The sequence below is a fragment of the Thamnophis elegans genome, chromosome Z (genome assembly GCF_009769535.1).
Source record: "Thamnophis elegans isolate rThaEle1 chromosome Z, rThaEle1.pri, whole genome shotgun sequence".
Lineage (NCBI taxonomy): Eukaryota > Metazoa > Chordata > Lepidosauria > Squamata > Colubridae > Thamnophis > Thamnophis elegans.
In genome coordinates, this window is record NC_045558.1 from 140,940,200 (window position 1) to 140,955,903 (window position 15,704).

At 48.3% G+C, this 15,704-nt stretch overlaps 1 protein-coding gene across 1 annotated transcript in view; it reads right to left on the reverse strand.

Moving 5' to 3' along the window:
• LOC116522039 (myosin-7-like) overlaps positions 1-15,704 on the reverse strand; it is a 73,869-nt gene that overhangs the window by 11,823 nt on the left and 46,342 nt on the right. Inside the window, 12 exon segments of the mRNA XM_032236624.1 lie at positions 1,112-1,420; positions 2,311-2,435; positions 2,529-2,694; positions 3,921-4,104; positions 5,478-5,674; positions 5,785-5,903; positions 7,084-7,210; positions 8,466-8,855; positions 10,019-10,109; positions 10,209-10,354; positions 11,899-12,075; positions 13,969-14,211. Coding sequence (XP_032092515.1) covers positions 1,112-1,420; positions 2,311-2,435; positions 2,529-2,694; positions 3,921-4,104; positions 5,478-5,674; positions 5,785-5,903; positions 7,084-7,210; positions 8,466-8,855; positions 10,019-10,109; positions 10,209-10,354; positions 11,899-12,075; positions 13,969-14,211 — 2,274 coding nt within the window.

Sequence of the window (15,704 nt, forward strand, 5' to 3'; positions counted from 1 at the left end):
CAACCACGCGGAGGAGAGCTTCTCGGTGGCAGCTCCGACCCAATGGAACGATCTCCCCATGGAGATTCGCACCCTCACCACCCTCCAGACCTTCCGCACAGCCCTCAAAATCTGGCTATCCCGTCAGGCCTGGGGCTAAAGACTGTAACCCACCCGAATGGTATGAATGTTGTGTTTTTAATGACGTACTGTCCTACGTGTTAAATGTTTGTTTCCCCCCACCCCTTTTTCGAGTTGTAAGCCGCCCTGAGTCCCCCCAGGGAAAAGGGCGGCATATAAATAAACTTCTCAAATCTCAAATCTCAAGAGAAGAGAGAAAGAGAGGAAGGAAGGGAAGTAGTGAGAGAAGGAAAGAGAGGAAGGAAGGAGAGGAAGGAAGGGAAGTGAGGGAGGGAAGGAGAGGAAGGAAGGAAGGAAGTGATGGAAGGAAAGAGTGGAGAGAAAGAGAGGAAGGAAGGGAAGTGAGGGAGGGAAGGAGAGGAAGGAAAGAGAGGAGAGAAGGAGAGGAAGGAAGGGAAGTGAGGGAGGGAAGGAGAGGAAGGAAGGGAAGAAGTGAGGGGAAAAAAGAGGAAGGAAGGAAGGAAGGAAGGAAGGAAGTGACAGAAGGAAAGAGAGGAGAGAAGGAGAGGAAGGAAGGGAAGTGAGGGAGGGAAGGAGAGGAAGGAAGGGAAGAAGTGAGGGGGAAAAAGAGGAAGGAAGGAAGGAAGGAAGGAAGTGACAGAAGGAAAGAGAGGAGAGAAGGAGAGGAAGGAAGGGGAGGGAAGGAGAGGAAGGAAGGGAAGAAGTGAGGGAAGGAAAGAGGAAGGAAGCAAGTGACGGAAGGAAAGAGAGGGGGGAAGGAGAGGAAGGAAGGGAAGTGAGGGAGGGAAGGAGAGGAAGGAAAGAAAGAAGTGAGGGAAGGAAAGAGGAAGGAAGTAAGTGACACAAGGAAAGAGAGGAGGGAAGGAGAGGAAAGAAGGGAAGAAGTGAGGGAAGGAAAGAGAGGAGGGAAGGAGAGGAAGGAAGGAAAGAGAGGAAGGAAAGAATTGAGGAAGGAAGGAGAGGAAGGAAAGAATTGAGGAAGGAAAGAGAGGAAGGGAGGTCCTTCTCAAGACCAACCTCCAGGCTGTACCTTCAGGTAGCCTTGTAAAGATTTCACTTGCTTCTGGGCTTCGGTGGCGATGCGGTTGGCATGGCTGAGCTGGATCTCCATCTCGTTGAGGTCGCCCTCCATCTTCTTCTTGATCCTCAAGGCCTCGTTGCGGCTGCGGGTCTCGGCGTCCAGAGAAGCTTGGAGCGAGTCCACCGTCCGGAGGTGATTCCGCTTGGCCTGATCCATCTCCTCGTCCTTCTCGGCCAACTTGCGCTCCATTTCGGCCTTGATCTGGTTGAACTCCAGCTGAGCTCGGAGGATCTTGCCTTCCTCGTGTTCCAGGGACGCCTGGGGGAAACGTTGGACAGAGAGAGAGAGAAGAAGATGGGAGAGACAATCCTTAGATCCTGGGTAGCCAACATGGTGACTGTAATACCAACAGGAACTCCGGATACGAAGATGTGGCCTCCAGAAAGCTCTGTATGTTCTGGATTAGCATGGCCGCCATTTTGTGAGAAGGCACTTCTATCACCGTGGCCATTTTGTCTGCACCTGCCAAGTTTCCAGTGCCCGCAAATATTGCTACCCCTATTTCCAATGAAGAAACAAAAATGCAAGTGGTTCTCCACTTACAACAGTTCTTTTAGTGACCTTCACACCTACAACCGTTACAGCATCCCCATGTTCTACGTGGTCAAAATGCTCCTCCTTTAGCGACCTTCCAATGATCCGAAGTCAATGGGGAAGCCGGATTAACTCAAGAATGGTGTGACTCGCTTAACAACTTGCAGGGATTCCACTTAAAAACCACAGCGAGGAAGGTCGTCAAGTGGGGCGAAAAACTGACTTAACAACGGACTCGCTTAGCAACAGAAATTTTAGCCATAAGTCGAGGACTGCCAGGATCCTATGAATGGAACTTGGTCCCTATCGGTGGCGCTAGCTATGGTGTGGTAAATTTCTTAAAAACCATAAACACAATTGTTTCATCCCTGTTAAGCTTCTAGATTATCGATCAATCAGAATAGAGCTGGAAGGGAACTTTAGAGGTCTTCTAGTCCAACCCTCCTCCTATTTTTGAAGATGATAAGAAATGGAGTCTAGGAAATCTAGTTTTGGCCACCATTTTGAGTTCTTTACCCACATTCTGAAGCCCGGGGAAGAACTCAACTGAAAACAAAATGGTGGAGAACTTGAGTTGAGGGTACTGGTTTTCCACAGCCCAGAGGACTTCTCACCTCAGCTTCCTCAAGAGCCGCCTGCAGCTCCATCTTCTCGGCCTCCAGCCCCTTCCGTGCCTTCTCAAGCTCATGAATGGCCTTGCCGGTGCTTCCCAGTTGCTCGGTGAGATCAGAAATCTCCTCTGTACGAGAAGAGAAGAAAAAGTTGGGTCGTCCAGAGGAAGAAGGACCTAGAAATAAGGAGGCTCTGAACGTGAAGGGGATGATAGACCCACCTTGCAAGTTCTTGTTCTCCCTCTTGATGGTCTCCAGATGTTCCAGAGATTCCTCATAGGCGTTCTTCAGCTTGAAGAGCTCCGTGCTGAGGGACCTGGACTCTTTTTGAGATGCTTCCAGCTCAGTTTGGGACTCCTCAAACTTTTGCTTCCACTCTGACAAGATCTGGGGTGGAGGGAGCAGGAGGAGGAGGAGAATCAGAAGAATGGGGAAGAGGAAAAAGGAGGAAGAGGAGGAGGAGGAGAGGAGGAAGAGGAGAAAAAGAAAGAGGAGGAGGGGAATCAAAAGAATTAGAAGGAGAAAGAAGAGGAGGGGAGATGAGAAGAACCAGAAGAAGGAGGAGGAAGAAGAATGAGAGTAGAAGAATGAGAAGGAGAAAAGGAAGAGAAAGAGGAAAAGAGGAGGAGGAGGCAGAAGAGGAGGCGGAGGAGAAAAAAGAGAAGGAAAACGAGAAAGAGGAGCAGGAGAGGAGAAGAATCGAAAGAAGGAGAAGAAGGAGGAAGAAGGGAAGGAAGAGAAGGAGAAGGAGAGTAGAAGAATGAAGAGGAGGTGAAGGGGAAGGAAGAGAAAGACAAGAAGAAGACAAAGAAGATGAGGAGGAAGGAGGAGGGGGAGAATCCGAAAAATGGAGAAACAAAGAGGAGGAGGAGGAGCAGGAGGAAAATGAGAAAGAGGAGCAGGAGGAAGAGAAGAATCAAAAGAACGAGGAAAAGGAGGAAGAAGAGAAGGAGAAGGATAGAAGGAGGAGAAGAAAATGAGAAATGAGAAGAAAGAGAAGAGGAGGAGAAGGAGGAAGTGGAGGAGGATGAAGGAAGAGGAGGAAGACAAGAAGAGGAGGAGAAGGAAAATCAGAAGAATGAGGAAAAGGAGAAAGAAGAGGAGAAGGAAAGGAGGAGGAAGAGGAAGAAGAGGAGGAGAATCAGAAGAATGAGGAAAAGGAGAAAGGAGGGAGAAGAAAAGAAGGAGGAAGAGGAAGAAAAAGAGGAGGAAAATCAGAAGAAGGAGGAGAAGGAGAAAGAAGAGGAGAAGAAAAGGAGGAGGAGGAAGAAGAGGAGGAGGAGGAGAATCAGAAGAATGAGGAAAAGGAGAAAGGAGGAAGAGGAGAAGAAAAGAAGAAGAGGAAGAAGAGGAGGGAAATCAGAAGAAGGAGGAGAAGGAGAAAGAAGAGGAGAAGAAAAGCAGGAGGAGGAAGAAGAGGAGGAGGAGAATCAGAAGAATGAGGAAAAGGAGAAAGGAGGAAGAGGAGGAGGAGCAGGAGGAGGAGGAAAAGGAGAAAGTGACTCTGGTTTCCTCATTGAGTGTGCTTGTCAGAAGGTCACAATAGGGGATGGTGAAAGAATTTCCTCCGCCCATAATGCTCTGCTCTTTTTCTCCCATCTTCCCCAACATACTTTGTCGAAGTTCCTTTGCTTCTTGTCCAGAGCAGCTGCAGCCGCGTTCGAGCGCTCCACGTCCACCATCAGATCTTCAATCTCGTTCTGCAGGCGGTGTTTGGTCTTCTCCAGCGAGGAACACTTGGCGTTCACCGCCTCCACCGCTTCTTCGGCATCCTGAAGCCGCTGAGCCAGCTTCTTCCTGGTAGGCAAGGAGATGTCCTGATGAATCGGCCCCACCCCAAAGCCATGAAGAGGTCATCTGTCATGGGACACCCAAGCTAAACTGGGAGGTAGGACCACCGTTTGGGTATTCATGGGACAACTCAAAGCTAACCAGTTTCTGAGGGAAAAGGGAAAGGGAAAGTGAAGAAGATGGGGTGGAAGGAAGCCCTCCTGGATGGGGTGATAGAGGGGCACATTGAGATGGAGAGGGATGAGGAGGTGGAGTGGGAGGAAGTCGGGATGGAGTGGAAGGAAGCCATCTTGGATGGGGTGATAGAGGGGCACATTGAGATGGAGAGGGATGAGGAGGTGGAGTGGGAGGAAGTCGGGATGGAGTTGAAGGAAGCCATCCTGGATGGGGTGGTAGAGGGTCACAATGAGTTGGAGAGGGACGAGGAGGTGGAGTGGGAGGAAGTCGGGATGGAGTGGAAGGAAGCCATCTTGGATGGGGTGGTAGAGGGACACAATGAGTTGGAGAGGGATGAGGAGATGGAGTGGGAGGAAGTCGGGATGGAGTTGAAGGAAGCCATCCTGGATGGGGTGGTAGAGGGTCACAATGAGTTGGAGATGGACGAGGAGGTGGAGTGGGAGGAAGTTGGGATGGAGTGGAAGGTAGCCATCTTGGATGTGGGTAGAGGGACACAATGAGTTGGAGATGGACTAGGATGTGGAGTGGGAGGAAGTCGGGATGGAGTGGAAGGTAGCCATCTTGGATGTGGGTAGAGGGACACAATGAGTTGGAGATGGACGAGGAGGTGGAGTGGGAGGAAGTCGGGATGGAGTGGAAGGAAGCCATCTTGGATGGGGTGGTAGAGGGACACAATGAGTTGGAGAGGGATGAGGAGGTGGAGTGGGAGGAAGTCGGGATGGAGTTGAAGGAAGCCATCTTGGATGGGGTGGTAGAGGGTCACAATGAGTTGGAGAGGGACGAGGAGGTGGAGTGGGAGGAAGTTGGGATGGAGTGGAAGGTAGCCATCTTGGATGTGGGTAGAGGGACACAATGAGTTGGAGATGGACTAGGATGTGGAGTGGGAGGAAGTCGGGATGGAGTGGAAGGAAGCCATCTTGGATGGGGTGGTAGAGGGACACAATGAGTTGGAGAGGGATGAGGAGGTGGAGTGGGAGGAAGTCGGGATGGAGTTGAAGGAAGCCATCTTGGATGGGGTGGTAGAGGGACACAATGAATTGGAGAGGAACTAAGAGGTGGAGTGGAAGGAAGCCATCTTGGATGGGGCAGTAGAGGGACGCAATAAGTTGGAGAGGGACTAGGAGGAAAACCAGGATGAGAAGAAGACCCCTCAGGTGATGGATGTCTCTGGGGACATGGATGAAGATGAGGGAGCCACTCACTTGGCCTCCTCCAGTTCTTCTGTTCTCTGGATGGCATCAGTTTCATACTTGGTCCTCCACTGAGCCACCTCCGAGTTGGCCTTGGAAAGCGAACGCTGGAGCTCAGCTTTGGCCTCCGTTTCTTCTTCATACTGTTCCCTCAGAAGGTCACAGTCGTGGCGTGCAGACTGGAGCGCATGGGCCAAAGCGTTCTTGGCCTAGAGGTGGAGAAGAACAGAGATGCATTCTCAGTGTCTCGTTTGCGGCCTAGTTAGCTCCATCTCTCTGTGTCTCCCTGGTGACCCTCAGCCTTCCACGTGTCTCCTGCCTTTGCTTCTTCCTCAAGTTGTCTCTTCAGATCTTCTAGCTGTTGAGTGTAGGTCAACTTTCCTCGGGTCAACTGGCTGATCAAAGCTTCTTTTTCATCCAACTGGCGGGACAATTCGCCTGGAATAATTAAAAAAAAATAGGCGAGGGAGAATGGAGGTTGAAGGTCTCCCCAGGAGACTCGGTTAGCGGTAGACAATTGGTTACAATTGGTAGTCTTCTTGTTAGGACCATAATGGAACCTGCATATCACTGGTCACCACACAAGAGGTTGAGACTCTAGAAAGAGTGCAGAGAAGAGGAACCAGGATGATGAGGGGACTGGAGGCTCAAACATACGATGAACGGTTGCAGGAACTGGGCCTGGCTACTCTAGTGAAGAGAAGGACCAGGGAAGACATGAGGACACTCTTCCAATATTTGAGGGGCTGCCCCAAAGAGGAGGGGGTCAAGCTATTTTCCAAGGCACTTGAAGGCCAAGACAAGGAATGATGGATGGAAACTGACCAAGGAGAGATTCAACCTGGAAATAAGGATAAATTTTCTGACATGGAGAACAATCAATCCATGGAACAGAAGTTGCCTTCAGAAGTTGTGGGAGCTTCATCACTGGAGGCTTTCAAGAAGAGATTGGACTGCCATCTGTCAGAAATGGTGTAAGGTCCCCTGCTTGGGCGGGGGGAGTTGGACTAGATGACCTACAAGATCCCGTCCAACTCTGATCATCTGTAATCTATCATCTATCATGGTGGAAACTCATAATGGTCGCAAAACAGGGAGGTCAGATCACTGACTTGATTTTATTTTAATTTTCTTTTGCAGTGATTGTTAAGAGAAAGACTGGTTGTTAAGTGAATCCGGGGCATTAAGTGAACATCAAAGTGAATCAATGGTTTGGTAAAAGGATGGTTCTGCCAAAATTTGAAAGTGAATTACTGAGTTTAGGAGAAAATTGTCATAAAACATGGTCATAGGATTATGAGATGGTGAAAATGACTGCAAATGGACCATCGTTGTTGAAGGTCCATGAGACTATGTGACCACAGGGGGAGGGGTTGACCATTAGAACTTCAAACCCAGGTTGTTGGTCTCCACCAGGAAGGACTGTCAGAACTTTGATGGTTGTTGAACAACGGGTTGTAAATTGAGAATTATCTGTATTCAGACAGATTATTCCTCAGGCTTAGTACTTCCAAGAAAGATAATTTGTTGGTCAATGTGGACAATTTTGGGAGAAGAAGACCCAGAGAATGATCGGGAGTTCTTAGGGATAAACGTGTAGAGTTCTCCCATTGCTTACCATTCTCGGTCTGGAGCTTGGCTCGCTGCGTAGTGAGGTCGTGGACCATGCGCTGAGACTCTTCGGACTTGGCCCGGTGCTCATTCATTTGGTCTTCAAACGTCCGACACATCTTCTCCAGATTGGCCTAGGTTTCCAGAAGGAGAAGACGGGGTGAAAAAAACTAGAGAAATAGATTTAAATAAGGGAGGGGTGGATGGTGCATGGATTGGATGGATGGATGGACGGACGGACGGACGGACGGACTGGGTCGATGGATGGATGGAAGGGTTATGTGGATGGATGGGTGGATGGATTGGGTGGATGGATGGAAGAATCAGTGGGTGGGTTGGCTGGTGGGTGGATGGAAGGAAGAAAGGAAGAAGGGATGGATGGATGGGTGGGTAGATGGATACATGGATGGATGAAAAGTAGATTGGATGGATGGATGGATGGATGGATGGATGGATTGGGTGTTTGGATGGATGGATGGATTGGGTGGATGGATGGAAGGAAGGATGGGTTGGTGAGTGGGTGGCTGTATGGAGGGAAGGAAGGAAGGATGGATGGATGGATGGATGGATGGATAGATGATAGGTTGGATGGGTGGTTGGTTGGATGGATAGATAGATGATAGGTAGATTGGATGGATGGATGGATGGATGGATGGATGAATTGAGTGTTTGGATGGATGGATGGATGGATTGGGTGGATGGATGGGTGGAAGGATGGGTTGCTGGGTGGGTGGCTGTATGGATGGATGGAAGAAAGGAAGAAGGAAGGAAGGAAGAAGGGATGGATAGATAGTTGATAGGTTGGATGGATGGGTGGTTGGATGGATAGATAGATCGATAGATGATAGGTAGAATGGATGGATGGATAGATGATAGGTTGGATGGATGGATGGGTAGTTGGATGGATAGATAGATAGATCGGTAGATGATAGGTAGATTGGATAGATGGATGGGTGGGTGGATGGATGGATGGATGGATGGACAGACGACTGGAGAAACAAGTTTTGTCTTGACATACATTGAACTACTATCATCCTCACAAACATGGCTCTGCTGGTTGAGGATGATGGAAGCTGGGACCATAATATGCCATGGCATATTTTAAAAAGTACAATGGAATGACAAGTTCAAAGAAAAAGAAAATAGGAGGAAGGTTGAGTAAAAACTCAAAATCGTTGAGGACCAAAAGATTGTGGAGCAGATCCCGTTCAGATGTAGGGACAATTCATATTCTCATCTTTTGGGCTCTTCCTCCTTTCCAAATTAATTATGACCGTGTCTCCATCTCCAAAACCCAACCTCGTCCACAAATCTGGATTTCCCTCCACCCATTTCTAAGGGGCAGCTGCATTGGGGGCCCCACCCACCACCTCTTCATTAATGTTGGACCTTGGCTTTCACGAGCTGCTCCATGTTGGAGGCCATGTCGTCCACTTCTAGCTTCAGCTCGCTCTTCTCCTTCTCCAGCTTCTGCTTCACCCGCTGCAGGTTGTCGATCTGCTCGCCCAGCTCGGCCACGGAATCCGCGTGCTTCTTGCGCAGGGTGGCCGCCGTGGCCTCGTGCTGCAGCGTGGACTCTTCCAGGTCGCGCCGCATCTTCTGGAACTCGGCCTCCCGCTTCTTGTTCATCTCGATCTGCACCGAGGTGGCCCCTCCGGCTTCCTCCAGACGCTCGCTGATCTCCTCCAGTTCTCGCGAGAGTTCAGACCGCTGTTTCTCCACCTTGGCGCGGGCCGTGCGCTCCGCTTCCAGTTCTTCCTCCAGTTCCTCGATTCGTGCCTGGGTCAAGGAGAAGGAGTTCATTTAATGGTTCAGAAAGTAGACTTAACCTGAGTTAATTTTGACTCAAAATTAATCTGATATCTCCAGATGGCCAAACTCAAACTCAAGATCCTAAGAGTTTCCAGAGAAAGACATTGGAAATGCAAAAAGAAAATTGTCCTGGAGAACCAATAATTTAGGTAGAACCAGAGGTGGGTTTAATTTTACCACTGGTTCGCCGCACACTGAAACTGTGAGCATGCATGCAGCTTGCACACCCGTACGCGGCTTAGAACATGTGACTAAATAGGATGGCACAGAGCAGCGGCAGGTGGATGGAGCCCACCCGCAGGTCGCACTACCATTTTGCCTGAACCAGTCTGAACCGGCTGAATACCACCACTAGGTAGAACCTACCTAGATTAGAAGTTCTTGAGTACTTCAGCCCATGAGAACATTTTTGCTATTATGGCTATTGATTCGCGGAAACAGAGAGTTATAATAGTGAGAACCTTGGTACTTGTGGACACCGTGTTGGACATTCTAGACCTGGGGTGTCAAACTCAAGGCCCGTGGGCCAGATCTGGCCCACAATGTGGTTGGATCTGGCCCAAAAGGCTGATCTGGTCCACCCAACGTGAAGAGAAAATGCTAACAGTTTGGAGAGTGGCACCAAGCTGGCCATGCCTACCCAGTCGGTCATGCCCAGTGAATGGCATCAAGCCAGCCATGCCCACCCAGTCGGCCATACCCAGTGAGTGGTGTCAAGCTGGCCATGCCCAGTGAGTGGTGCCCATCCAGTTAGCCATGCCCAGTGAGTGGCGTCAAGCTGGCCATGCCCACCCAGTCGGCCATGACCAGTGAGTGGCGTCAAGCTGGCCATGCCCACCCAGTCGGCCATGACCAGTGAGTGGTGTCAAGCTGGCCATGCCCAGTGAGTGGTGTCAAGCTGGCCACACCCACCAATCAGCCATGCCCAGTGAATGCTGTCAAGCTGGCCATGCCCATCCAGTTGGCCATGCCCACCCAGCCCCACAAGGTCAACCAGAGCCCTGATGTGGCCCTCAGTGAAATTGGTTGACACCCTTGTTCTGGACCTTATCCAAAAATGTTGTTTTCTAGTTTTGCTCTAGATTTTTGTTTTTAGAGAAACCCTCTCAACGTAGACTTGGACTTTGTACCTGTAACTCTTTGAGTTTCTTCTGCAACTGGGCGGCCAAGGATTGCTCATCTTCAATTCTAGCATTCAAGGCACTCAACTCAAAGTCCTTCCTGTGAATCAGGAAGGGGAACCAGGTTGGATCCAGTGGTAAAGAGATGGACAGCAGCTTCCACCTCCAAAACTGGGTATTAGAAGGGTGCGACACCTACTTTTTCAGCTTTTCGTCAAGTTGTTGCTTGTCATTCTCCAAATCCATGATGCTTTCCTGGGCCAGCTTCAAGTCCCCTTCCAACTTCCTCTTGGCCCGCTCAAGGTCCATACGGATCTTCTTCTCCTGTTCCAAGGAGCCTTCCAGCTGTCAGGACAAGAAAAACCAAATCAGTGAGGTCAATTCTGTAGGAGGAGTACTGGAAAAAGCCCTCATAACAGCCCAGAACAACAGCCGGGAAACAGCCGGAAAATGGCCCCCAAAAGAACCAAAAACAGCCCAGAAAAACAGCCTGAAAATGGTCTGAAAACCGGCCGAAATGGTCTGAAAACGGCCCAAAAAACGGCCTGAAAATGGCTCAGAAAATGGCCAAAAATGGCCCAGAAAAACAACCTAAAATGGCCTGAAAAACAGCCACAAACAGCTTGGAAAACCAGCCTGAAAATAGCCCACAAACGGCCTGGAAAACAGCCCTGAAAACAGCCTGAAAAATGGCCAAAACAGCTCAGAAAAACAGCCTGAAAATGGCCCAAAAACGGTCTGAAAATGGCTTAAAAAACAACCTGAAAATGACCCGAAAATGGCCAAAAACAGCTCAGAAAAATGGCCTGAAAATGCCCCCCAAATGGCCAGAAAATGGCCCAAAAACCAGCCTGAAAATGGCCTGAAAAATGGCTAAAAAGGCCCGAAAAACAGCCCTGAAAACAGCCCCAAAACAACCTGAAAACGGCCCAAAAAACAGCCTGAAAATGGCTCAGAAAATGGCCAAAAATGGCCCAGAAAAACAACCTAAAAATGGCCTGAAAAACAGGCACAAACAGGTCAGAAAACCAGCCTGAAAATAGCCCACAAATGGCCTGAAAAACGGCCTGAAAATAACCCCAAAAATGACCAAAAACACCCTGAAAAACGGCCCTGAAAACAGCCTGAAAAATGGCCAAAAGAGCTCCGAAAAACAGCCTGAAAATGGCTCAAAAACGGTCTGAAAATGGCTTAAAAACAACCCCAAAATGACCTGAAAATGGCCAAAAACAGCTCAGAGAAACGGCCTGAAAATGCCCCCAAATGGCCAGAAAATGGCTCAAAAACTAGCCTGAAAATGGCCTGAAAAATGGCTAAAAAGGCCTGGAAAACAGCCCTGAAAACAGCCCCAAAACAACCTGAAAACGGCCTGAAAAACGGCCTGAAAATGGCCCGAAAAACAGCCTAAAATGGCCTGAAAAACGGCCACAAACAGCTCAGAAAACCAGCCTGAAAATGGCTTAAAAACGGTCTGAAAATGGCTTAAAAGCAACCCGAAAATGGCCAAAAACAGCTCAGAAAACCAGCCTGAAAATGGCCCACAAATGGCCTGAAAAACGGCCTGAAAATAATCCCCAAAATGACCAAAAACAGCCTGAAAAACGGCCCTGAAAACAGCCTGAAAAATGGCCAAAACAACTCAGAAAAAACAGCCTGAAAATGGCCCAAAAAACAGCCTGAAAACAGCCCAAAAACGCCCAAAACCAGCCTAAAAACAGGCATACGCGCACCAGCCAGCTGGACTTCGGGTTTCTGGCACTCCGATTTGGGCCCTTGGTCCCGAAAAGATTCGCCATCCCTGTTCTAGCATCTTCTCACCTGGAAATTCTCTCTAGGAAAAAAACACGGAACGGACAAAATTTCCGGCACCCCAAGGTTGGTCTACTTACATCATCCACCTGCTGTTCCAGTTTGACTTTGGCTTTGGTCAACGTGTTGACCTTGTCTTCTTCTGCCTGAAGGTCATCCAGAGCTTGCTGGTGGGCCTCTTGGAGCGCCTTCTTCTCTTTGGTTAGCTTGGCGATGATCTCATCCAAGCCAGCCATTTCCTCCGTCAGGTTCTTCACCTGTGGTGGTATCACAACATACCAACATCAACTGCCTGGGAGCTGTCAAAATTCAAACCTTGATGGACACCTGAAGATCTGGTGACTTAGTTGACCCCGGTCACCTCTAACAGTGGAGGTTTTCAGATCAGTGGGTCGTGTCTCTCACAATTCACAACTCTTTATAAGGAACAATTCCATCAACCAGCCAGTGTAGACTGGCAACTACCCGGAGGAGAGCCTTCTCGGTGGCTGCTCCAACCCTCTGGAACGAACTCCCCGTGGAGATCCGGACCCTCACCACCCTCCAGACCTTCCGCACCGCCCTTAAAATCTGGCTATCCCGGCAGGCCTGGGGTTAAAGACTCTAACCCCTACTCGAATTGTATGACTGTTGAGTTCTTAAATGATGTTGTGTCTTTATGTTGTAAATTGTTTGTCCTTCCCCCCCCCTTTGAACTGTGAGCCGCCCTGAGTCCCCCCAGGGAAAAGGGCGGCATACAAATAAAGTGAAACTGAAACTGAAACAATGAAATCGTGTTACTTTGCTGCTTCAATCCAAGGTATTAAAGTTAGTTAAGGATCCAAGGAGCAAATACCTTTCTTGTCATCCACTAGAATAAATAATACTGTATCAGGGAACTAATGGACGGATGTAGTATAAGGCAACTATTGGTTTGTGTGTGTGTGTGAGAGAGAGAGCGTGGGTTGTTGCCGGTTCAGCCCGGTTCAGCCGAACCGGTAGTAGCGGTGACGGGAGGCTCCGTCCATCCGCCTGGACACGTGTGTGCATGCACAGAAGCGTTTCGTGCGAGAGCAAGAGTAAACCGGTAGTAAACTGGTTAGCAACCCGCCACTGGTGTGCCCACTTGCAGATATTCTTAACTCGCCGATAACCTGGCGTTGCGTGGGTATTTATTTATAGGAGGAAAATGTCCAGACCAAACATAATTTCTAATGTTGGATTTTTCCCCTTAGCGGAGGGAGCCGCCTTGTGGAGTACAGTGAAGCCATTACCATGGCAACTCCACTGCGCTGTACAGTAGAAGCCATTTTACGGCAGGACAGTAGAAGCCATTTAAAGGCACAACAGGCTGTATCTTAACAGAACACACATCCCGATGGGTGTTTGGGGGGGGGGGGTCTTACCCCCACGGTATTTGTTCCCAGAGAGTAAGTCCTCTGTGTACCAAGTTAGATTGAAGTTGCTCAAGGCGTTCCAGAGTTATGCTGGGACACACGGACACGCACACAGCCGTTTTTATATTGATAGATTGTGGGATCATTGGTGCTCTCTGAGCTTGGTTGTTTTCCCCAAAGACATTTCATGACCCAACTAGGTAACATGATCAATTCTAGAAGGGATGTGGGTTTGCTCTCTTTATAAACAGAGCAAGCCTCCTTCCTTCTACCACTGATGATGTTCTCTAACTGGGCCATAAAATGTCTGGAGGAAAACAGCCAAGCTTAGAGAGGAACCAAGGACCCCACAGTCCTTCTCCTCTCCATAAACCCACCCTTCTAGTCCGGATGATGCTACCTAGTTTGGTAATGAAATGTCTGCAAGAAAACAACCGAGCTCAGAGAGCACCAAGGACCCCACAGTCTCCTTCTCCTTCTTCCCCTCCTTCTCCTCCTCTCCACAAACCCCCACTCCCTTCTAACACTGATGAAGTTGTCTAGTTGGGTAACAAAACGTCTACAAGAAATCAACCAAGCTTAAAGAGCACCAAGGACCTCACAGTCGTCTCCCTCCTCCTCCTCCTCCTCCTCCTCCTCCTCCTCCTCTTCCTCCTCCTCCTCCTCCTCCCCATCCAAGGTCAACATTTCCATGAATGATGGCCCCAACCAATATTTCTGATATCCCCTTGGATACCTAATAGACTTTGGATTCCATGTCAAATCCATACTCACCTTGTTCTCCGTGGCGTGCTTCTCTTTCTCCACCTTGGCCAAGGTCAACTCCAGGTCATCTATATCTTTCTTGAGTTCCGAACATTCATCTTCCAGCTTCCGCTTCTTGGCGGTCAGTTCGGCGTTCATCTCCTCTTCATCCTCAAGCCGTTCGGTTATCTCTTTCACCTTGGCCTCCAGCTGGATCTTGTTCTTGATCAGCTGGTCGCAGCGCTCCTCGGCATCGTTCAGGTTGTCTTGTTCCTAAAAGAGAGGAGAAGGAGAGATGAAGGATTGACTCACCCCCTCAGTATGGAATGTCTCAACACTTGAAGACGAGGGGACTTGAACTCCCAGAAGTCTATGCTGGATGGAGAATCCTGGGAATTGAAGTCCACCAGCTGTGGAATTCACTTCGGTTTACCGCCGGGGGGCAACGGTGCTTGAGTCGCACGCATGCCTTCTGCGCATGCGTGCGGCCTTCCGTGAATGCGCTTTGCTAATTCACACAGCCTGGACACATTGGCATTGAAAACAAGGCTAAATAGCACGTTTAGGAGCCACAGTGGGTGGGCAAGCCCAACCAGTTCGGCTGAACCAGTATGAACCGGCTGAATATCTTCAAGTTTGCTAAAGTTGAGAAACACTGCCTTTGTGATTTGATTATCTTTTTTTAAAAAATAACTTTTTATTTTGTTAATACAAACTTCACATCTGTGCATGACATTTTTTTTACATATCTGTTGTGATTCTTTTATCTATACCAATAAATCTTTTATAACTATAACTTGATATACGTGCGTGTGTGCAATTATTTATTTCGTACATTTTTTTCATTCTATATATTCTATATATCACAACCTTTGCTACAGTTGAGTCATTTTGCATAATATTTATTTGCTACAGTCTATCTCGTATTTCTATCTTTTAATCATTTTCCGGTTTTGTGGTTGTTTATTAATTTATTGATCTTCCTTCCTTCCTTTTTTGTTTTCCTGCTTTTTTCCCCCTTTCCTCTAGCCAATTATACTATAAATAATATTCAGATTCTTCTTTCTCTTTTAGTTCTTTCGTGAGCCTATTCATCTCTGCACCTTCCAATTTTTTTAATTACATTTTCTTCTATTGATGTTATAATTATTTTTTCCAGTTTTGTGCGGATGTAACTCTCGCTGCCGTGATCATGTGTAGAATTAAATATCTTATTTTTTTTTCATAATTTCCTTTTATAATTCCCCCCCAAAAAAATAATTAAGGTTTTAGTGCAACTTGGTATGTAGTAGAGCCAAGGTGGCGCAGTGGTTAGAGTGCTGTACTGCAGCCACTTCAGCTGACTGTTATCTGCAGTTCGGCGGTTCAAATCTCACCGGCTCAGGGTTGACTCAGCCTTCCATCCTTCCGAGGTGGGTAAAATGAGGACCCAGACTGTGGGGGCGATATGCTGACTCTGTAAACCGCTTAGAGGGGGCTGAAAGCCCTATGAAGCGGTATATAAGTCTAACTGCTATTGCTATTGCTATTGCTATCTCCTCTAGCCAATCTTTTATTTTTTCCCAATATTTTTTCGCAGATGTGCACCTCCACCACATATGGTAGTATGTTCCGTGTTGTTGGTTGCATTTCCAACAGAGAGGTGAGCACTCCGGGAACATTTTCACAATTCTCACTGATGGAAGGTGTCATCTGTAGGAACATTTTCTACATGTTCTCTCTATATGCCGTTGCCATTGTTAATTTGTAATTTATTTATTTATTTT